This window comes from Mastacembelus armatus, chromosome 22 (genome assembly GCF_900324485.2).
Source record: "Mastacembelus armatus chromosome 22, fMasArm1.2, whole genome shotgun sequence".
In the NCBI taxonomy this organism is placed as follows: Eukaryota; Metazoa; Chordata; class Actinopteri; order Synbranchiformes; family Mastacembelidae; genus Mastacembelus; species Mastacembelus armatus.
Window position 1 is genome coordinate 3,054,454 of NC_046654.1, and position 22,300 is coordinate 3,076,753.

At 40.6% G+C, this 22,300-nt stretch overlaps 1 protein-coding gene across 2 annotated transcripts; it reads left to right on the top strand.

The window, feature by feature from the left end:
* The first annotated feature begins 96 nt into the window (after nt 1-96).
* Nucleotides 97-22,009, top strand: vps39 (VPS39 subunit of HOPS complex). Of its 2 annotated transcripts, none has more exons than XM_026304599.1 (24): nt 97-625; nt 1,187-1,252; nt 1,364-1,428; nt 1,842-1,884; nt 2,111-2,205; nt 2,540-2,638; nt 2,721-2,813; nt 3,582-3,765; nt 5,324-5,444; nt 6,150-6,270; nt 8,777-8,906; nt 9,067-9,209; nt 9,375-9,515; nt 10,205-10,346; nt 13,566-13,652; nt 14,323-14,396; nt 14,501-14,717; nt 15,637-15,765; nt 16,142-16,244; nt 16,524-16,569; nt 17,173-17,322; nt 19,004-19,138; nt 19,837-19,928; nt 20,173-22,009. In XM_026304599.1, the coding sequence occupies exons 1-24, from the start codon at nt 553-555 to the stop codon at nt 20,252-20,254; spliced, it is 2,631 nt and encodes an 876-aa protein (XP_026160384.1). In that variant the 5' UTR covers nt 97-552; the 3' UTR covers nt 20,255-22,009. The 2 variants fall into 2 exon arrangements, with proteins under 2 accessions (XP_026160384.1, XP_026160392.1); XM_026304607.1 differs by having other exon boundaries at nt 8,780-8,906.
* Nucleotides 22,010-22,300: the final 291 nt, after the last annotated feature.

A 22,300-nucleotide genomic window follows, 5' to 3' on the forward strand; every position in this document is an offset into this window, starting at 1 on the left:
CTTATCGCGGTTATTGGCAGTATCGGCTCGTGCACTGCGCCTTTAATTCGGCCCTCGTGATTGAGCTGACTCGTCACGTGCCTGTCAAACCACAGACTCGCGCAGCAGCAACAGCTGAGGAACTAGCATGAAGCTAACGAAGACTAACCGCCTCGGACGATGCAGACAGACGCTCCACACATATTAAGTGTCGGTATTAGGTCAGCTGAAGGTCACGTTGACGTCTTTGACAAACGGATTGGTTGTCTTTGTTCGGGTTTCAGTTGCCATGGAGTGAAAGGGAGCAATGTTTAGGAGCAGTAGCTGTCGCTTGCTAACTGCTAAGCTAGCAGGCTAACAGTCGGTTGTTGTTTTGGTCGGAGGGGGGGGGGGCAGCTGATTAACAAGCCAAACTGCATAGTATTGGAGAAGTTAGCAACACCAGGGCAAATTTCGTTTTTGCTTGTCGAAACAAAGAACTGGTCACTCGATTAATGGCGAGATATCAAGGCGTAGCAGCTTGACAGATTCATCAGATTCATCTATCAAAGCGATTTGTAATCCTGTTTCAAAATGCATGACGCATATGAACCAGTGTCTATTTTGGAGAAGCTTCCTCTTCAGATTGACTGTCTCGCTGCCTGGGGTAAGTTCTTGACGCTTTGTGGATCCCATAGCTCCCCCTTCCCACAGTATTTACAGCATTTATTGAGCCGTAGTCTCAGACTAAAGCAAGGCTGGGCTCCCAAAGATGCAAAACAGTCAGCTGCACAGGGGCCCAGACCCCCAGACCAGGAGCGACAGAAACATTCACTCCATATCATTTGAGTCTACATAACTTGAATAGTTGTGAATTTGTTGCTACTGAAATTAACATTTCCTTTTTGTCATGGTCCATCTTCAATCCCCTGTATTGTAGTGGGAAGTTGTGCCAAAATCTTACATCATTTAAGTTTATATTGAGCTGAGTTGTTTTCTGTTTTCTTTTAAAGAAATTAACACAGAAAACCTCAGGGAAAGTAGTATTGTTTTCCCAAAATGCCCAGCCATGTCTAGAAGTGATGTGTTGTGTGACCACTGACTTAAGTGATCTTTCTTGCAAGCAGGTCGCACCTCACTCTCTTCCTCCCTTGTGTTTGATAATGTGTCTAAAATAACTGACTGCATCCTTTGACTGGTCATTGACTCCAAGTTTATCTTCTGGCAGAGGACTGTCTGCTTGTGGGAACAAAGCCAGGGCATCTTCTCCTCTACAGAATAAAAAAAGATCCAGGTAAAATCAAACTTAAGAGAATGTGAGATGCAGTTAAGGTTTTGTGTATTTGCAGACCTTCTCAACTTACTTTTGTGTGCTTAAATTTGATGAACGTCTTTTACCCTGTAGGATCCAACCGGTTTGAAGTGACACTAGAAAAATCCAATAAGAACTTCTCGAAGAAGATACAGCAGGTAAATAAGGATTAGCTTTATGATAAACACTGATTTTTGTTTAAATAAAGATGTTTAGTGAGACAAGCCGCAATACAAATATTTACAGATTTTTAGGAGTACATGTTGGTGTTACTGATAATAGTAGTTTAATAGTAAATATACAGTAGGTCTCATTTCACTCTAAATGTGGTTCTTAATTGCCAATGACCAAATCCCTCTGTCTGTGTGAATCTGACAAAGCCACACACCTAAAGACTTATCCTTAGTCTCATGCTTACACACATTGGCTGGAGTCTAAGTGGTTTCAGCAATTGAGCTCTAGTCTGACCAAGTCTAGTTGTTTTTCTTTTCAAGTCCATATGAATGCCTGCTTGAGCTTGGATTCAATTGTTTTGAACCTCCTTTGATTATGTTTCTTACTCTGTCTACAGCTGTATGTTGTTTCACAGTACAAAATTCTTGTCAGTCTTCTTGGTAAGTTTTTCTCAGGGACGCTTCCTCTGAATTTCAATTATAATATTAATGGAAAAATTAACTGTTGACTTTGGGAAGTGTAGTTGCAATCTTTTTGGGAATTTCAATTGAAGGATGATACTTGATAAATAGACTACGTTTAGTGTTAATGTTTGCCTGTCTTGAAACAGAAATCAGTGTATCTATTGACACACAATGCATAGTATTTATCTTCAATGTCATGCAGAGAACAACATCCATGTCCATGACCTCCTGACCTTCCAGCAAATTACTGTGGTGTCCAAAGCCAAAGGAGCCACGCTCTTTGTATGTGACCTGCAGGTCAGTTACAGACCCGTGGTGGGAGCCCATAACCAGTGTTTGCATTTTAAAAACATAACAGTGGGCGCATCCTCCATGCAGAATTGCAGTGCATATCAATTTTATTGCAGACAGCTTCAACATGTATGCTTCAAATATACAGCCGTAATTTAATGTACAATGTGTAGAAATGAGCTAAAACATATAAATACACTGATATGATTCCCTTAAAATCACTTAGCATTGTTATTAGAACAAGTAGGGAAGAGTCATAGCAGTCATTTTTCCTGTTATTTCCATATTTCTGTACTTAAATTCCTTGGTTTGACTTTGTGAGATGTTAATTTTCCCTCAGAAAACCAGCTCAGGAGAGGAAAGACTGAGAATGTGTGTTGCAGTGAGAAAGAAACTCCAGCTGTATTACTGGAAGGACAGAGAGTTCCATGAGCTGCAGGTAAAATGAAATACAACTGAGATGTGACTTTCCATACCTTGGACATATTTATTCATCTTAATGTTTTCTTTTTGTCTGTTAGGGAGACTTGGGTGTACCAGATATTCCAAAGTCCATGGCTTGGTGTGAAAACTCCATATGTGTCGGTTTCAAACGGGACTATTACCTAATTCGGGTATGTGCAACAGGAAAGGATACCAGTGAGCTTTTTAAACTAAACATTCTGTTGCTCCCTACCGCTTCAAATGATACTCTCACTATAACCTATGATCTAATTATAAACCACTCATCATTTGTAGACTTTGGATAAAGGCTGTAAGAATTGTAGTGTATTCCTTCATGAGGAGGTGAGGCTATAGCCAGCTTGGGTTCAAGGCAGTTAAACTAGATTCCCATTGTATGGTTTTTCTGGGAAGTAGAAAATAGCCATAGAAACCATTTCAGTCACCCTGACAGCATACCTTCTGCACTGTTCATCTGTATATATAATTTGTTTTAGGCTGTCATACTGTTTTTTGTTTTTTCCAAAATATTGCTGAAATTAGACATTAGTCTCAGTCTGTTAGTTTACAGTCAGCCTTTTTAAGGTGGACTCTTTACTGGTGCATGAATCATACTGAATCCTTTATTGTCTCTTAAAGACTAAACTGGACAGAGTTTGGAAGGAGTATTACTTTAAAATTATGTTGTTTTTTTTTATACCCCTTCTTAAAACACAGTTTAGAAGCAGACTTGGTTGTTCCTGTTTGTTTTGTTATCCTTGAAACGTTGAATTTATTTTAGCTGTTTTCTCATGCCTCACAGAGAGATTCTTAGTCTTTTCTTTATTATTGTGTGTGTGTGTGTGTGTGTGTGTACACTTTATAACTGAACATTCAGATAATGTTTGTCACTTTGACTTTTTGTGTCTTCTGACTCTTGTGCTATCTCTTTTGTCTACCAGATGGATGGCCGTGGCTCCATCAAGGAACTCTTCCCCACTGGGAAACAGTTGGAGCCTTTAGTTGCCCCACTGGCTGATGGGAAGGTGGCTCTTGGTCAGGATGATCTAACTGTGGTTCTAAATGAAGACGGCATTTGCACCCAGAAATGTGCACTGAACTGGACAGACATCCCTATAGCAATGGGTAATAAATTGGTCTAAGCGATTAAACACTAATCTCAAAAATCTCTCCAAACAGCCTCAGTTACACCGCCAGAGCTGGTGTTTTTATCCTTGTATGACTCTTGACATTTTTGCTAGAGTTAACTTGTATTCAATATCAATAGGAACTGACAGCAAGGTCAAAATGATGCACACATGCTGAGTAACACAAGCCAAAATTTCCCTCCAGATCTCTAGATGGGTTAGTCTTCCAGATAACACAGAAGGCCTTTTTCCCCAAATGTGTCACCCTTGGCAGCCGCTTTCACTCAGGGAAAACACAATCTCTGCTTCATCTGTTGCCTAACACTCTTCATAAACAACAAAACTGTCCAAAGCCTAAAGAAAGTGAATGTAGCCATCTTCTCATTTTAATAACATACTAGATTTTGTTAGTTGATTCACTCTCAAGGGCAAGCATCTATTGATTTTGCTGAGGCCATTGGCTGCTATAGATCTTACCACTTAACAGCTTGCTCAAGATAATACCCTTCTGCACTGGCCAGAAAAAATGTAGTAAACCAAATAAAAGAACACAACAAGAAACAAGTTTTGAGCATTTTGGCACATTAGGGCAGAAGACAAACTGGCTGAAAAAAAAAAAAGATCTGTATTATCTGTAAAGTGTTTATACAAGTATCTTGTGTGTGTTCATTAACTGCTGAAGAAATCTATGAATGCCAGTAAGGTCTATTCACTTATTGTTACACGGATTGAGCAGGTTATTTCACATAGCAGTTATGTAATATTGAAACACTGCTGTGTCACTCGTTGTCATGCAGCTATTGTCTGCCACTTCCTTCTCTGCTCTAACCTTTCTTTCCCTTGTGTGTCATTCCACTGCCTGAGCTGTGGAGCAGTTTTCTACCTCTGAGGAGAAAAGACATTTTTAGATTAGCTTTTCTAACCTGTGACTAAGACACCACAGATCTGGGTTACTAATGAGCTTTGTGATGGGAATGATACAAAAGAGCTCTTGCATTATTTTAGCAGCCCTTCTGTCAATGCAGAAATGAACAGTATGAAGGGGGAAATTCAGCCTTCAGGTAGTAGTTTTGTATAGTTTTCAGTTTCCTCCTTCAATAGTCAGGGCTGTGGCTTTAGCATTAATGGGAAGAGGATGAGTGTTAGTTGAAAAGGTTCTAAATGGGTTTTCCCCTGTGGCTGCAGTCGGTCTTATGTGGAATCCACCTGCGGGTCTGTCTATAAAGCTGTCTCCAAAGGATTTTTTGCCCCATTAGCTTTAAGGTCTTCATTCCATAAATGAGACACCTGCTCTCAGCAGAGTTTGTTGCTTGGACATCAAAACTCCTGAAGGGCAAATGAAAGAGAATCCAAAATACAAGCTGTTTGTGTTTTCATGAAATGTGATATTTTTATAAAACTGTTATTTTATATCCAAAAACTTCATTTGCTTTCTCCCTCAATATTTGAACCATTTGATTTGCAGAAGATATGTGATATTCCTGTCACATACCCACTTGTTCTTATTCAGTTGTGGTGGATTTGTAACACTGCTTTCCCTTCTCTAATGTCCTCAGAGCACCAGCCTCCATACATTATAGCGGTTCTCCCTCGGTATGTGGAGATTCGGACCTTTGAGCCGAGGCTGCTGGTGCAGAGTGTGGAGCTACAGAGACCTCGCTTCATCATCTCTGCAGGGTGAGGGAGGCAGTCTCTGAAGTTTGCTAGTTTCATTAGTCAGTTTTAATCTGTGGTGGGTTGATTTTCTGTCTGCTTTTTCTATCAAAGGTAGTTATGCAATTTGAAGTGAGAATTCCTAATACTGAACAGAGTTTTCAGTTGATTACTTTTATGTAGAAGTCTGACCTTGCTTTGTTCCACTGCACCTCTAAACAGATTGTTCAGTACTCTTCACACTTTATTGCCATGTAATTTATCAAATCGTTTCATGATATGAGATAAAATTATTAATGGTCACACGAAAATGTTGCTATGCAGTGACAAAGAAAATGTCATAAGATGAAAAATATTTTGTTATAACATCATTAAACAATCTCACTGAAAGGATTTTTTTTTTTTTTTTTAACAACGTAAGAAACTGAAGATACTGTCAATGGAAACATTATCAAAGTGTGAGTGCCGTAATATTAGAGGTGGTTATTATTCCAACACCTTCGGCATGTACCTGCAGGCTTAATAGTGAACAGTGGCTTTTTGTGCTCCCACATTGATGCATAACATCCCTAATAGAACACAATGCATCATCTGTTGCTTTCATCACTAATTCTGGTTTCCATGTCTCATGGTAATGAAACCGATAATGTCAGTTCCTTCTTGCGAAGAAAAATGCTTTTGTTCCAACCTATTCTCTCTCATCTTGTTTTCGCCTCTTATCTTTCACAGGCCAAATATTGTCTATGTTGCCAGCAACCACTTTGTATGGCGCCTGGTGCCTGTGTCAATAGCCAGCCAGATCCGCCAGCTTCTTCAGGACAAGCAGTTTGAGCTGGCTCTTCAGCTGGCGGTGAGAAACAGAACCACACTCATTACTGTTAAACACTGTTACTAAATTCCTGAGGATTTGATTTGCGCTCAGAGAATGGCACATCAAATTCACTTATGATTAGGAACCGTATGTTCAAATGGTGCAGTACTCAGAGCTTTGTTCTTTATTCTCAGTGTATCTAGCAATCTATCTTGAATGCACTGACTGGAGTGTTTTTCAAGCTGCTGCCACAAACCTGGATGAACTCACGGACTCTGTTACATCTTACATCAGTTTCTGTGAGGACATGTGCATTCCCACCCGGACCTTCTTAACATACAACAACGACAAACCATGGTTCTCTGGAAAACTCAGACAGCTTCGTAAAGCCAAAGGAGATGCCTACAGAAGTGGTGATCGGGTCTTGTATAATCAGGCCAGGAACACACTGAATAAGGAGATCAGAGCAGCTAAGAGGAGCTACTCCAAAAAGCTGGAAAACCAGTTTACAGCTAACGACTCTGCTTCAGTGTGGAGAGGCCTGAGGACAATAACCAACTATAGGACTCCATCCTCCTCCTCAATAGGCAATCAAACGCTGGTGAACAATCTGAATGAGTTTTATTGCAGATTTGAATCACCCCCCACCCGCTCTGATTGTCCTCCAGAGCAACCATTAACACCTCCATCCATCAACCCCCTCTCCCCCGCTCTGATACTTCAGACCAGTGTGGACGATGTGTGTCGGCTCTTCAGGAAGCAGAAGAGAAGGAAAGCACCAGGACCAGATGGGGTTTCACCATCATGCCTCAGAACCTGTGCTGACCAGCTGGCTCCCATCTTCTCTCTGATCTTCAACAGATCACTGGAGCTGTGTGAAGTCCCTGCATGCTTCAAACGCTCCACCATCATTCCCATCCCCAAGAAGCCAAAAATCACAGGACTCAACGACTACAGACCAGTGGCTCTGACATCCGTGGTCATGAAGTCCTTTGAAAGACTGGTGTTGGCCCATCTGAAGAACGTCACTGGACCCTTCCTGGACCCCCTGCAGTTTGCCTACCGATCCAATCGGTCCGTGGATGATGCAGTCAATATGGGGCTGCACTACATCCTGCAACATCTGGACAAACCAGGGACTTATGTAAGGATTCTGTTTGTGGACTTCAGCTCAGCATTCAACACCATCATCCCATCACTCCTCCAGAATAAACTCTCCCAGCTCTCTGTTCCTGACTCCACCTGTCAGTGGATTACAAGCTTCCTGACGGATAGGCAACAGCTAGTGAGGATGGGGAAATTTACTTCTGGCTCCCGCATCACCAGCACCGGCGCCCCCCAGGGGTGTGTTCTCTCCCCACTGCTCTTCTCCCTCTACACAAACGACTGCACCTCCTGTGACTCCTCTGTGAAACTCCTGAAGTTTGCAGATGACACCACTGTCATTGGTCTCATCCAGGACGGTGAAGAGTCTGCATACAGACAGGAGGTGGAGCAGCTGGCTCGCTGGTGCAGTCACAACAACTTGGAGCTAAACACGCTCAAAACAGTGGAGATGGTTGTGGACTTCAGGAGAAATGCCCCCACCCACCCCCCTCTCACCATTATGAACAGCACTGTGGCACTAGTGGAGTCATTCAGGTTCCTGGGCACCACCATCTCTCAGGACCTGAAGTGGAACTTCCACATCGACTCCATCACGAAGAAGGCCCAGCAGAGGTTGTACTTCCTGCGCCAGCTGAAGAAGTTCAACCTTCCACAGACGCTGCTGACCCAGTTCTACTCAGCGGTCATCGAGTCGGTCCTGTGCTCCTCCATCACTGTCTGGTTTAGTTCTGCCTCTAAATCAGACATCCGAAGACTTCAGAGGACAGTCCGGACCGCTGAGAAGATCATCGGTGTTACCCTACCCACCCTCCAAGTCCTGTTCACCTCCAGAGTGAGAAAAAGAGCTCGGAAAATCACTCTGGATGCCACCCACCCGAGTCACCACCTCTTCCAGCTCTTACCGTCTGGCCGGCGCTTCAGAGCTCCAAACATCAAGACAGCCCGGCACAAAGGAAGCTTCTTCCCTCAGGCCATCCAACTCTTAAACTCGTAGCTCTCCACCATTCCCTTCCACCACCTGCACTATGACACTTGCACCTTCTTGCTCTTTGCACACCAATTAGTTCCCCTTTCATCCTGTTTCTCAGGTTATCTGTGCATTTTTCTCTTAGTCTTTTAGTTTTTTGTAGCATTTCTGTAGCATTTATGTTTACTGTTTGACCCTTTGTAGCATTTGTATTTATGTCTGTTTGCACTGGAGTACCCCCCCCCCCCCCCCTGTACCAAAACAAATTCCTTGTGTGTGTGTGTGTGCACACTCACTTGGCAATAAAGCTCATTCTGATTCTGATTCTGATTCTGATTCTGATCTTCCCAGGAGCATTATCTAAGAATAAAAACATACCATTCATGTGGTTCGCATCTTATTGTTAGCATTCTAGTATTGTGATTAAAATGGAGAGTGTCATGAATTCTTTGCTTTTCTTTTTTCTGCCAGAAGATGAAGGATGATTCAGATGGTGATAAAAAGCAGCAGATACATCACATTCAGAATCTCTATGCCTTCAATCTGTTTTGCCAGAAGAGATTTGATGACTCCATGGCAGTGTTTGCTAAACTTGGCACAGGTAGGACTCTCATCCCTCCCATTGGGTATCTCAATTCGCGAATATTTTTATGTTATTCTCTTATTGATAGAACTTGGCTAGGTGGTCAAGGAATGCTAAACAAGCTGATGTATCACACATTTATCAAAGTTGAACAAATTTCACCTTCTTTGCTCTGCAGATCCCACTCATGTGATTGGTCTGTACCCAGACCTGCTCCCATCAGACTACCGGAAACAGCTGCACTATCCCAACCCCCTGCCTACATTGTCAGGGGCAGAGCTGGAGAAGGCTCATCTCGCTCTTATTGATTACCTCACCCAGGTCTGTATGCATCATGTCTTCCATGTCAGCAGAACATTTTATCAGACCCCATTTTATGAGGAACTTTCCATGAAAATAACCTATTAAAGGTTAGGTTCAAGTAAATTGGTGTAAATCAACAGAAATGTGATATAAATAATTTCAGTTTTCTTTTTTCACATACAGAAACGCAGCCACCTGGTGAAACAGCTGAATGACTCTGACCCTTCCACAACATCTCCGCTCATGGAAGGGACACCTACAATTAAAAGCCGCAAAAAACTGCTGCAGATCATTGATACCACCCTGCTGAAATGTTACCTGCATGTAAGGCCATGATTCTCCTTATTTTCATGATTTTGTTAAGCCCTTTCTTGCACGGTTCTCTAATTTATTATCATATCACGTCAAAATCAAACACATCAAGTACTCATGTCTAATAACATGCATCTGGATTACAACCAATCTCTAATTGTTTGCGTACCTGATTTGTTTGTTTACATTTCATGATAAAAGTTATATTAGCTGTTCCTAATGTGGCAGTCTTCACTTACTGCACAATGAAATGGTTTTATAAGTCACTAATTCTGAACACAAATTGAAACTGGCTGCAGCACTGGGTAGTTAGGAGCCAAATGGGTCCCATCTTTCTGTTGCCGCTCCATGTTGAAATGGGGAAGTTGATGTAATTTGTGCATTCAAGGAAAATGGCACCAGGTGCTTCCCTTTAGAGGTGTAATAAGCCCTATGTGATCAGTGAAACTCGCAGGACAAGCCTAGTTTTTGCTGATATGTAACTCAGTACAACAGTGCGTGCCTTAAGAGTGCCAACCATCTGCACCATATTATTTAAATGACAAACCCACTGTGAATTTAAGAAGATGATCTCGCCTAGTTGTAGTCTTTGGGTGGAATACATGAAACCCTAGATTTAAAGGGTTGGATGGGTTCCTGTTTTGTGTACGGGTTCCCAGTGTTCATGTTTTGTAACATGATTGTTCCTTCCCATTTTTCAGACCAATGTGGCCCTGGTCTCCCCACTCCTTCGTCTGGAGAACAACCACTGTCACATAGAGGAGAGCGAGTATGTCCTAAAGAAAGCTCACAAGTACAGTGAGCTCATTATTCTCTACGAGAAGAAGGGCCTGCACCAGAAAGGTAAAAGTCTGACTGCTGGTGAAGCACCTGTGCTGTCGAACCGTCGAAGTCATATTGAATCTTAATCTTACAATTGTCACATATCTTCTGCAGAACAAAGACCACAGTCGAAAAACTAACAATATTTTACATTTCTTCATTTAGCTCAGTACAGTTTGAGATCATGGCATTGGCTTTTCACTGCAAATGGAAAAAAACTTGTGCATTTTATTCACGCAAAAATAGATGATCTGCTTTATTTCACAAGGACCATTTATTACTTGTGACTTTCTGCTCAGCTCCATCTCAAAAACCCACCAGGTCAATGCCAGATCCTTATTTCAATATTTGTACTTTGAAAGAAGCAGTTTGAATTCTGGTTCTATGTGATCTGAAGCATACCAATTAATTTGGAATGGTAGGGATTTACAGTGGGTACGGAAAGTATTCAGACCCCTTTAAATTTTTCACTCTTTGTGTCATTGCAGCCATTTGCCAAAATCCAAAAAGTTCATTTTATTTCTCATTAATGTACACTCAGCACCCCATCTTGACAGAAAAAAACAGAAATGTAGAAATTTTTGCAAATTTATTAAAAAAGAAAAACTGAATCTGAATATCACATGGTCATAAGTATTCAGACCCTGTGCTCAGTATTGAGTAGAAGCACCCTTTTGAGCTAGTACAGCCATGAGTCTTCTTGGGAATGATGCAACAAGTTTTCCACACCTGGATTTGGGGATCCTCTGCCATTCTTCCTTGCAGATCCTCTCCAGTTCTGTCAGGTTGGATGGTGAACGTTGGTGGACAGCCATTTTCTGGTCTCTCCAGAGATGCTCAATTGGGTTTAGGTCAGGGCTCTGGCTGGGCCAGTCAAGGACGGTCACAGAGTTGTTCCGAAGCCACTCCTTTGTTATTTTAGCTGTGTGCTTAGGGTCATTGTCCTGTTGAAAGGTGAACCTTCGGCCCAGTCTGAGGTCCTGAGCACTCTGGAAGAGGTTTTCTTCCAGGATATCTCTGTACTTGGCCGCAATCATCTTTCCTTCAATGCAACCAGTCGTCCTGTCCCTGCAGCTGAAAAACACCCCCACAACATGATGCTCCCACCACCATGTTTCACTGTAGGGATTGTATTGGGCAGGTGATGAGCAGGGCCTGGTTTTCTCCACACATAGCGCTTAGAATTAACGCCAAAAAGTTCAATCTTGGTCTCATCAGACCAGAGAATCTTATTTCTCATAGTCTGGGAGTCCTTCATGTGTTTTTTGGCAAACTCTATGCGGGCTTTCATGTGTCTTGCACTGAGGAGAGGCTTCCGTCGGGCCCCTCTGCCATAAACCCCCGACTGGTGGAGGGCTGCAGTGATAGTTGACTTTCTGGAACTTTCTCCCATCTCCCTACTGCATCTCTGGAGCTCAGCCACAGTGATCTTTGGGTTCTTCTTTACCTCTCTCACCAAGGCTCTTCTCCCACGATTGCTCAGTTTGGCTGGACGGCCAGGTCTAGGAAGAGTTCTGGTCGTCCCAAACTTTTTCCATTTGAGGATTATGGAGGCCACTGTGCTCTTAGGAACCTTGAGTGCTGCAGAAATTCTTTTGTAACCTTGGCCAGATCTGTGCCTTGCCACAATTCTGTCTCTGAGCTCCTTAGGCAGTTCCTTCGACCTCATGATTCTCATTTGCTCTGACATGCACTGTGAGCTGTAAGGTCTTATATAGACAGGTGTGTGCCTTTCCTAATCAAGTCCAATCAGTTTAATTAAACACAGCTGGACTCCAATGAAGGAGCAGAACCATCTCAAGGAGGATCAGAAGAAATGGACAGCATGTGAGTTAAATATGAGTGTCACTACAAAGGGTCTGAATACTTATGACCATGTGATATTTCAGTTTTTCTTTTTTAATACATTTGCAAAAATTTCTACATTTCTGTTTTTTTCTGTCAAGATGGGGTGCTGAGTGTACATTAATGAGAAATAAAATGAACTTTTTGGATTTTGGCAAATGGCTGCAATGACACAAAGAGTGAAAAATTTAAAGGGGTCTGAATACTTTCCGTACCCACTGTATATGCACACCTCCTTTTGCTGCTGTTGGCTTCACTGGAAAATTGGCGTTCATCGAGCTCGAGTGCATGTTATCGTATTTTCCATCCCTGCCTTTAGGTGTGAAACACAGAAAGACACAGCAGTGCACATTTATAGCCATAAGTGAAACTACAGTCAACAATTGTTACATAAGTAAACAGATATTAAAAACACACACTCATTCAGTGGCTTCAGAAAGTATTCAGATCCCTTCATTTCTTTGATTACACACTGATTGCATTTTAAATGGGCAAAAATGGGAATTTTATCTATCAATCACTCGTTAACCCATATTGACAAATCAAAAGCATATTTCTTGGGGGAAAAAAAGCGTATTTATTATTTTTTAATTAAACTGAAATGTCATTTAAGTATTTAGTCTGAGAATACTTTTTCTGAGGATTTCTTTTTTTTTTTTAAAGTCGAAAATAAATCGTCATGCAGCAGACAACAGACCAGTCAATCAACTGGGTAATGACTGATATCACAGGTTTTTCTGTCGCAGACCTCATGTAAACTGAATACACAACACATAACGAAGCATCTGTTCCTCATTTCTCTTTCAAATGGGATGTGGAGTCTTTAAATGAGGAATCACTTGCATCAGCCTTTGTCTACAGTCTCCTCATTACCTCCTCATTCAAATACAAGAGCCATTGTGACTGAATTGTTCCATTATGTTTGAAGTGAATAGCTAACACTTAACGTGCTTACAACGTGCTGGTTTCTGGGCATCGGGTGGATCGGCTCTGTCAGGCCACATAGTTTATCTTACGAGATTTCCTGCATATGGTTGCATCGTCATCACCGTAGATCAAAGATTCATAATGTCATTTAGTTTTTGGCAGTTTTCTGCAGCAGATTCTGGGCTGTTGCTGTGAGTGTAGCTGGTTTTAATCGGCCTGCTGCAATTTGTGCTTGTGATCTCATGCTGTTCAAGTCTGGCTCTCCAAATCCCAGCCAATTCAAACCAGCTGTTCACAGTCACCAATTAATCCTGTCCATGTGCTTCATCCAGTTGCTGCTGATGGAGAAATTATGTAACGTAGTGCATAGCAGAGTAGATGACATGTTGCTACCTATCTCATATTCATTTTTGTTCTTTTTTCACTCACCTCCCGTTGCTTCTCTTCACCCTGTTTGCCCTCTCACAGCTCTGCAGGTGCTGCTTGATCAATCCACCAAGGCTAACTCTCCGCTGAAGGGCCACGAGCGAACGGTGCAGTACCTTCAAAGACTGGGTAAGGATCAACAGTCAGCTGGTTTAATTTAGTGTCAAAGTTGTCATCTTCATTTGATGAGTTGATATTGTTGGCATGATTTTGGGAATGCCTCTGAGAAAACTTTCACTCTGATTGATTGTGGATGTTGGATCTATATCCTGCATTTCTCACGTTTTGGTCTGCATGCTGTCATTTGTCTGGCACTGACTAAACGTCAGGTCTTTGTACCATGTGCATCAGTATTTGCTGTGTGACTCTGTGAATCAGTTATATCTCTGCACCTTCCCTGCCAAAACAAATCTGTACTCAGTGGGTGCTTGGCAGTTAAAGGTACTGTGTGTTATCGTTAAGCATATTCATGTCAGATTCATTCTGGCACTCTGCTGTAATGACTAGTTGATTATGCTGTCTGTTTTTTGTTTTGTTTTGTTTTTTTTAGCAGAAGGAAGATGATTAGAAGCCTTTTTAATAGAGTGTATTGTTAGTATCTCTTTTGTCGTAAAGTGTGCTGTCAGATCGAAGCAGTTTTTGGCTTTAAAATTAAAACGGTTAAAGTATTTTTGTTTTTTGTTTTTTTCAATTCAGCATTTCACCCCATTATATGTATGTATATATTGTCTCATCTCCCTTACTAATTTTCCTCTGACCTTCCTGTTAAACAGATTTATTTACTCTAACTCTGATACAGGGTTGGAGAATCTGGGAATAATATTTGAGTTTTCTCCCTGGGTGCTAAAGATCTGTCCTGAGGATGGCCTGAAGGTGGGACACAAAATTTGCAAATGGCAATAAACCTCTCTTTATAAACGTCCTGCTTCCCATACAGAAAGCTCTGCTCCAGATTTAAAATCTTTCTTCCTTTCCAGATCTTCACTGAGGACCTGACAGAGGTGGAGACTTTGCCCCGAGACAAGGTGCTGAACTTCCTGAAGGAGGGCTTCAAGGAGCTTGCCATCCCATATTTGGAGCACATTATCTATGTGTGGGATGAGAAGGGGCCAGAGTTTCACAATGTGCTGATCCAACTCTACCTGGAAAAGGTTCAAGTCCTCATGAAAATGTACCTGAACTCACTGCCAGAAGGTACGAGCAAGAGAATACTTGAAAGTTAATTTAAGTTCACATTGATGGAAATAAGTTATTGTAAAACATAGCCCGGAAATACTTTGTGCCAGTGCTTTGATGAAAGCAGTCTTTCAGGTATTTCATCAAGAAATGAGAGGCTTATTTTATTTTTTTTTTCTATCCTGATACAGATATGTCATTAGAGGCACTGTCAGATACTTAACATTCAGTGATGTCTACCTGAAGCAAAGCAAAGAAAATAATGGAAATGCTTTAAATAGCAATTTCATTGCAGTGTCAAAGCTGGAGGGCAGAGTGACCCTGTAGCTTTAATATCTTTTAACAAAAGATTTCTGAAAGTCATCTTAGTGCTGAAGAATAATTTATTTTTCTAATTTATTGTAGGATTTTCATGTGATTACATCACTTCATATGGATCCAGTTTTGCCTTTGCGTCCTTATTCAGAGTTATCTCTCATTGCTTTGCAAATAACGCCTATGTCAGGACTTATTATGGAGTCCATCCATCTCTTTCTATTTGTGCCTTTTAAATGCACATCCAGGGATTGAGCATTAAAATGGACCTTTCAGCCAACCTTTGCATGGATGCTCATTAATGTGCACTCGGTCAGTGAAATAAACTAATTAAATACGTCTGTCCTTGTGGCAGGTTATTGCTTCACACTGTGCTGTGAAGCATATTGCAGTGCACAGTCAGTGATGTTAAGATATATTTTCTTTGAGATTACTGTGATTCTCAACAAAAAATAGTGTGCATCTGGACACTGTAAATATTCAATGTGTTATTCAATATCCATGTGTTATTTACAATAACTTTTTTTCATTCATCCTAGAAATCCTCTGGGGGTGGAGGTCAATATTCTGTTGGTCAAATAATCTATTAAACACTAGAATTATAACCCTTGTGCTGTTGCAGGAGTTCCAGCTGTTGCTGCAGGGAAGGAGGAGGGTGAACTGGGAGAATACAGGAACAAGCTGCTGTCCTTTCTGGATATTTCCACCAGCTACGAACCCTCAACACTCATCGTTGACTTTCCCTTTGATGGTAAGAGCCAAATTTACACTTCGGTGACAAATGTGTGTACAGCGGTCTGAAGAAAAACTCATTTGTAAACAGTTCACCAGTGTCTGTCACAGACAAAATGTTTTATTTTGTTACTGGAGAATTTCACTTGTTAGTCATGTGACTTTTTGAAGATTGTGACAATTTCGAGATAATGGATGGAAATTAAATACATAAATAAACCACAAATTTTAATATCAGGATAGTCTGTATATAACAGACTACTAAGAAATGGTCCTGATCTTCCTTATTAGCATTTATTTCATGTGTATATACAGTATGTTCTACTGCATACATTCATATATACATACATAAGCTGAAAGGTGTAACTTGCATCTTTTACGTTTTCTCCTCCAAGGCTTGCTGGAGGAACGGGCGCTGCTTCTGGGTCGGATGGGTAAACACGAGCAGGCGCTGTTCATCTATGTGCACGTCCTGAAAGATACTCGCATGGCTGAAGAGTGAGCACTTGTACAAACACCAGCAGAACCTGTTTTTTTTACGTGTTTATTAGAATTGCTTGGGTATTTTCAAGAAATCCCTGTATAGCTTTGAACTAATTGTTTGGCAAATGGAGAATCAGTTAAGTGCACATTTATTTTTTTAATATTTGAGTTTAAAAAAATTGAAAATTGTGTTAATATGAGTGAAAATTCATAAACAGGCAAAGACTGTGAAAAATTATTTTTTCCATAATGTAACTTTAATCATGATATTTCTTATCTGTTCTCTCTTTGCAGATACTGTCACCGGCACTACAATAGTTCAGTTGAAGGAAATAAAGATGTAAGAAACTTTAAGTTTAAAAATCTGTTTTGTTGGTTGTTTTGTCCATTTTAGATTTTCTGCTTCTTTCACTTGGAATTTGTTGCTTATTGTGTCCTTTTGCATTTTATTATACTTCTGCTGTGTTCAGTTTGTTCTGACTGTTTTTTTTTTTATTTTGCTGGCATCTCTATATGTTTTTGTGTGTTTGCAGGAATTGCTATACAACTGCAATGGAATATTTATTTGTACAAATGACCAATTATCTCAGAAAGGGCAGCTGGTGTCGTCTGTTATGCGTATACAGTTTTGCTAGATTCCCAAACCAAAAGAACCAATACTCAGGTTTCCTGTAAGAAACCTGCACTGAAAGAATTTTGGATGCCTTTGTGTTAAATATGTTTTGTTCATGTTGATATTTGAATTAAAAATGCTAATTCCATATTGTCTTACATTTTGTGGTCCTGATGCCTTTGTGCCAGACTGTCTACTCTAAAACTCCATGACAGATCTGTTCTCTAGTGTGAATCTGTGAAAACTCACCTGTCATTTAGCATAAAATGTTCAGATGCAGATAAAATGGACACTGAATGAAGTATGAACATTTGCATTTGTGCTCTGCAGGTGTACCTGTCTCTCCTGCGAATGTACCTGTCACCCCCTGATGCTCACTGCTTGGGCCCCATCAAGATGGAGATGTTGGAGCCTCAGGCCAACCTCCAGGCAGCCCTGCAAGTGCTGGAGCTGCACCACAGCAAACTCAACACCACCAAGGTAAACAGCAGCAGTGCAGCACTCCATTCCTCATGAGGGTGACTTGTGGAACACTCCCAGATAAATCTGCTTTTGTCTTCTCGCAGTATAACACGTTTACTGCATCGAATTTAGTCGTCAGTGACAGAGAAGTACTCTGACTTTACTTTGACTTTTGAGAGATTTGCCAAAGTCTTTAACATTAAATTCTTGCACTTTAAATCAGCTGTCCTGTGATTCTAACTTCATCTGGCACTTCAATCAGCTTATTAAGTAGAAAGTAAGGTTAATTTAACCCAGGGATTCATCACTAATATTAGATGACTCTCTGCATCACACAGAAATTGTAATGATTTCTAATTCATACTAGATGTGGCTGTGAAAGTGAAGCTGATAAGAGTTGACTTGTTTAGTCTGGGTGAAATGAGATAAAATACCATCGGTAACCCGCCCTCACACAGAATCATTTATTTAACATTTGGTGTGAAATTAAAGCAGTGACAGAACTGAACACAGCACAGTGATTTATTTTGTTATTAAAGGGAGATCAGAAGGGTTCACACTGTCAGCGGTAATCAAGCTGCTGCCTTTGTGATAGAAAAGCTCTAGCAAACCAAATAAATGACTTCCATCGTGCTGATCTCTCTCATCTGTGTTGCAGTGTGACTATCCTGATGAAATTCCTTTTCATATTCCTGATTTGAATACCAGCACACAGAACCAAAATAGCAGAGTTAATTGAATAAGCTCATATACTCGTGACCTATTTTTCTTGTCGAACCTTCATTTCACCCTTCACTGAATAGTGTCTAGTAAAGAAGATATCCCTTGAGTGATGTTTTAGGAATCTGTTTGTCTGTTTTTCAATCCACAATCCCTCTGCACAGTCCACGTCAATATATTGTATGTTCTTTATTTTCATATCTTACCACAAAGCAACAGAGGGACAGTCTCAGAAACACCTTCACTGTGTCATTATAAATATTTAAATACAAAAGTTTAGCTGCGTTGAGTTAAGTTCAGTTTTTAAAGTGCACAATAACAAACTTGTTTTTGTGATGACACTGTGATTTCTTCTGGGGGAGACTGTATGACAGTGTGTGATTTTTGAATGATGTGCTAGGACTTACAGAAAACAAACGGGTTGTGTTTAGTCATACTTGTTGGCCATATTTTAGGAGACCGTTCAAAAGGCTCAGTCCCAGCTTTGTTCCTTAGTTGGTGTCCAGCAGAAAACACTCACTCTATAATGGCTGTCTGAGTGAAACTAAGCTGCTTGTACTCATTTAATTTAATTACACTGATACAACTGGACAACAAGACTACTGCTGTTTCTGTGAGAGCATTCACACAGAGGTAATTGAGTCCTTTTGATTTCTAAAGGTAAAAGAATGTGTTGCAAGTTTAGGGGATGAGTCCTAACAGGTCCTACTGCAAATTTGTTTTTCCAGTAGGGAGGGTTGTTTAATTTGGTGTTATCGCTTTGAAATGGTTGGTAAGACTTTTGTTTTTTAAATGGTGAGTAAAATTAATGTAATTAATGTAAAATTAATAAACTCTTTCTCTGAATTCAGTTGAGACAGCATGAAGCTCACCGCTGCTTGTTTTAAAATTACTGTAATTTGACATTTCCTGTCCCCAGTCCACAAAGTTTCCTCACATAATGTATTTTACATTTTATAAACTGACTGTTGGATTCCAGGCCATCAATCTGCTCCCAGCAAACACTCAGATCCGAGAGATCCGGGTCTTCCTGGAAAGTGTCTTGGAGGAGAAGGCTCAGAGGAAACGCTGCAACCAGGTGCTGAAGAGTCTGCTGCAGGCTGAGTTCCTCAGGGTGAGTCTGCAGACTTTCTTTACATGATAGTTCATTTAAATAAGGTGAAATTCCAGATGTTACATCTAAGGCAGTTGCCAAGTGATATGACTGACGGTTGGGGAAAGTCAAAGAAAGCCTTTTCCTAAGAAGGCCTCTGTCCTCTTTCTTAGAATGAAATACTTTAAGTAGTTTGTTTATAGGCTCATTGTGATGAATTTAGAGTGTAGAGTTAGTTAAAATAAACACAGTTTGGCGGATAGACCCAAAATAAACATGTTGCAGATTTTTTTTCTTCTTCCTTTTCCATGTAGTCATGTCTCAGCTCTTGACATTTGTCATTCTTGTGGGGGCCCTGGGTTGGGAAGCACTGGCCTTGAGGCCACAGTTTGCTCAGCAGGTCGTCTCTGACAGCAGACAGCAGAAACCTATGGTCACTATCATGTCACAGAAAAGATGGAAATTGTGGTTTGTGGTGTCCTGTTTTTAGAGTGGCATGGCCTTCATGGTCTTCGGGGCTCTGCCACAGAAATCTGGACTGAATCCCTTAGTAAAGATGAGCAACAGAAAATTGCTCAGTGTATATTTAGTAAAATTAAGCACTGAAAAAAAAAAAAAAAAAAAGTTTCTCACTAAACAGTTTTTACTAAAGGTTAACTATTAGTTAAAAATATTTGATTGACAATGAAACTAATTGTTGACTTGCTGTTTGTTTTTAGGTGCAGGAGGAGCGTATCTTTCACCAGCAGGTGAAATGTGTCATCACAGAGGAAAAGATCTGCAGAGTCTGCAAGAAGAAAATAGGAACCAGGTAACACTGACTGATTTTTAGCTGCTTGTCTGTGAGTTATTTGGGGTTATCAAATAAAATAGAATAGTCTGAATTAATGTCAGTATTGTTAACAAGATTTAATGCAGTCTGCTTGGTTAGTTTTAGTTCGTTTGCTGTTCATTTTTACTTTATTCTGAGAAAATGAATTTAAATGCTTATTAATCTGCTGTAATGCAGTTATAACCCCACCAACAGAAACGCATTCTGTGTTTATCTTTCTCAGCGCGTTTGCCAGGTATCCCAACGGCGTGGTGGTGCATTACTTCTGCTGCAAAGACCGCAACGTGTGTCCCACTGAGCAGTAATGGCTCGTCCTTTCTATGACTGTACTAATAAATAATTCCCACACCATTCCTGTGGATTCAGTGCTCAAGCATCCATGATCTAGACACATCAGAAAGTTGAAGGTATTCGAACTCTGTCGTGCGCTTGTATCCAAAGCAAAGCAAACTACAAGCGCACACGTTTTTTTAACCTGAGTTAACCCTGGGCACCGTTGTCTGCCCGCTGAACAGAACTGGACCTCCCTCTGAAAACAAACTCTTGTCTGTGCATGAAGTAACAGGAGGAATGTCTGGGGTGGGGTCAGGAGACGCAGGCAGGTAGACTGACACTTCAAAAGCTCGTCATTATAACTCTAGGAGGGATTCACTGCCCTGCACGTCTCCTCGGGGGAAAACGGGCACAGTTGACCCAGAGGAAGATGAGCTTTAATAGCTGAAGTTTTTTCACCTGGCCTCTGCTAACTGCCTTCTGTGACTCTGAAGATTGTACTTACAGTGAACTCAGATGTTGGTCATCTTTTCCTGTTTAGCATGTGCTGGTACCGACTAAGCAAAGCAGCATTCATCTTACACTGTTTGTTTTTTTTATTTAATCATTTGAGGTGACTTCTCCAAAAACAACATTCACAGTTATGTCATTTCCTTCATCTCCCGTCTTTACAATCTGCAAATGAAGGTGAACATGCAGTGTTTCAATGCATTTTCTCATCAGTCTTCTATGTATTCTTTTTTTTTTTTTTTTTCCAGTCATATTAAAAGTGTATGAGGTAGAACAAAATGAGACTATGTAACTTTTGAACAGCAGCCAAGGTGGCCACAGCTGGCTATTACAGGATAGTTCCTTCATTTCCCAAGGGGCCATTTCTTTAAAGACCCCAGTGTAGAGCTACAATAATTATTTGTACTGCAGTCAGCTGACAGAAATTATTTTTAAAGCAAAGCAGCTTCTCAGAAATGAGGATTTGTTGCTTCTCGTGTTTCTTTTCAATCATACAACTGACTCCATTATGTCAGTTCCACAGCAACACTTGTCTAATGTCTAATGGTTGTTTATAGTCGCTGGTGCTGGCATGGTGGCAGAACCGCTGTGTGTTGAACTGGTCACATATGTGTTTCATATTATTTAAGAGGTGGGTTGTGTCCTTTCTTTCCCCCAAAGCGGCATAGTCTGACTGTAACACAGAGCAGTAGAGCACTTTAAAAGTGAATGGATGTCCTGTTTATTTATTGTCACATCACATACGTGTGTGAGAAGAACTGGAAGTAATGTGTTTGAGAGGTATAATATGCTTGAGCTGTGTATTTTAATGGCAATATTAAAGTAATGTGTGTTTATCATCTGGGAGGTAATTCAAGAAGCAGGAGTCTTGAAAATGATTGAAATACGAGGTTGAATATTTGTTTTTTAAGATTGAGTTTGGCTTTAGTGCCTGCACAGTTGACGCACTTAACTCCAGCCTGTGTTTCAGCCGCTGCAGTCGAGATGGTCTGAAAAATCTCTGCAACATTTTTAAGTTCACGTCCCCAAAGGTTGTAGCGTTATCTGCTTCTTTAAATACCACCCTCTTCCTCCTCCTCCGCTCTTTAAGGTTTGCACACATTCTTTGCTAAGACTGTTCAGATGTTTGTTTTTTAGTGGGGACGCTGGTACCCCTGTTTGTACTGTATAAAAACTGGCTGTTGATGTTAAATTTCTCGTTTGGTTTTGTGGGGCGACCCAGCAGGTGCCATCTGTGTGTCTCGGCTTTAGCAGTAATAAACAAGCATTTCCGCTCAGCCTTGTGTCTGTGTGATAGTTCGGTCTGGCAGCTGATGGTATCACTGTGATTGACTCCAAATCAAACTCAAGAGTCAAAATAATGAGGGCAGATTTATGGGATATGAAGTCAATTATACATGATTTATTAGACCAAACCATTTGATAATTCATATACGTTTTGATTGATATATCACAACATCATTTTTCAAGTTCTATTTTAATTTAGACTTTCATGTATCATTTCATAATTTTGACTTGTGTTTATTCATGATTTTGCAAATAGTTTTTTTTTTTTTTTTTTTTTTAAA

Excerpts from the sequence above, each read along its gene's own strand:
- vps39 (XM_026304599.1), top strand. The coding sequence starts at position 553 with ATGCATGACGCATATGAACCAGTGTCTATTTTGGAGAAGCTTCCTCTT. Across the intron at positions 16,570-17,172 it reads CAGTTGAAGGAAATAAAGAT|GTGTACCTGTCTCTCCTGCG; the intron begins GTAAGAAACTTT and ends TGTGCTCTGCAG. Across the intron at positions 17,323-19,003 it reads GCAAACTCAACACCACCAAG|GCCATCAATCTGCTCCCAGC; the intron begins GTAAACAGCAGC and ends GTTGGATTCCAG.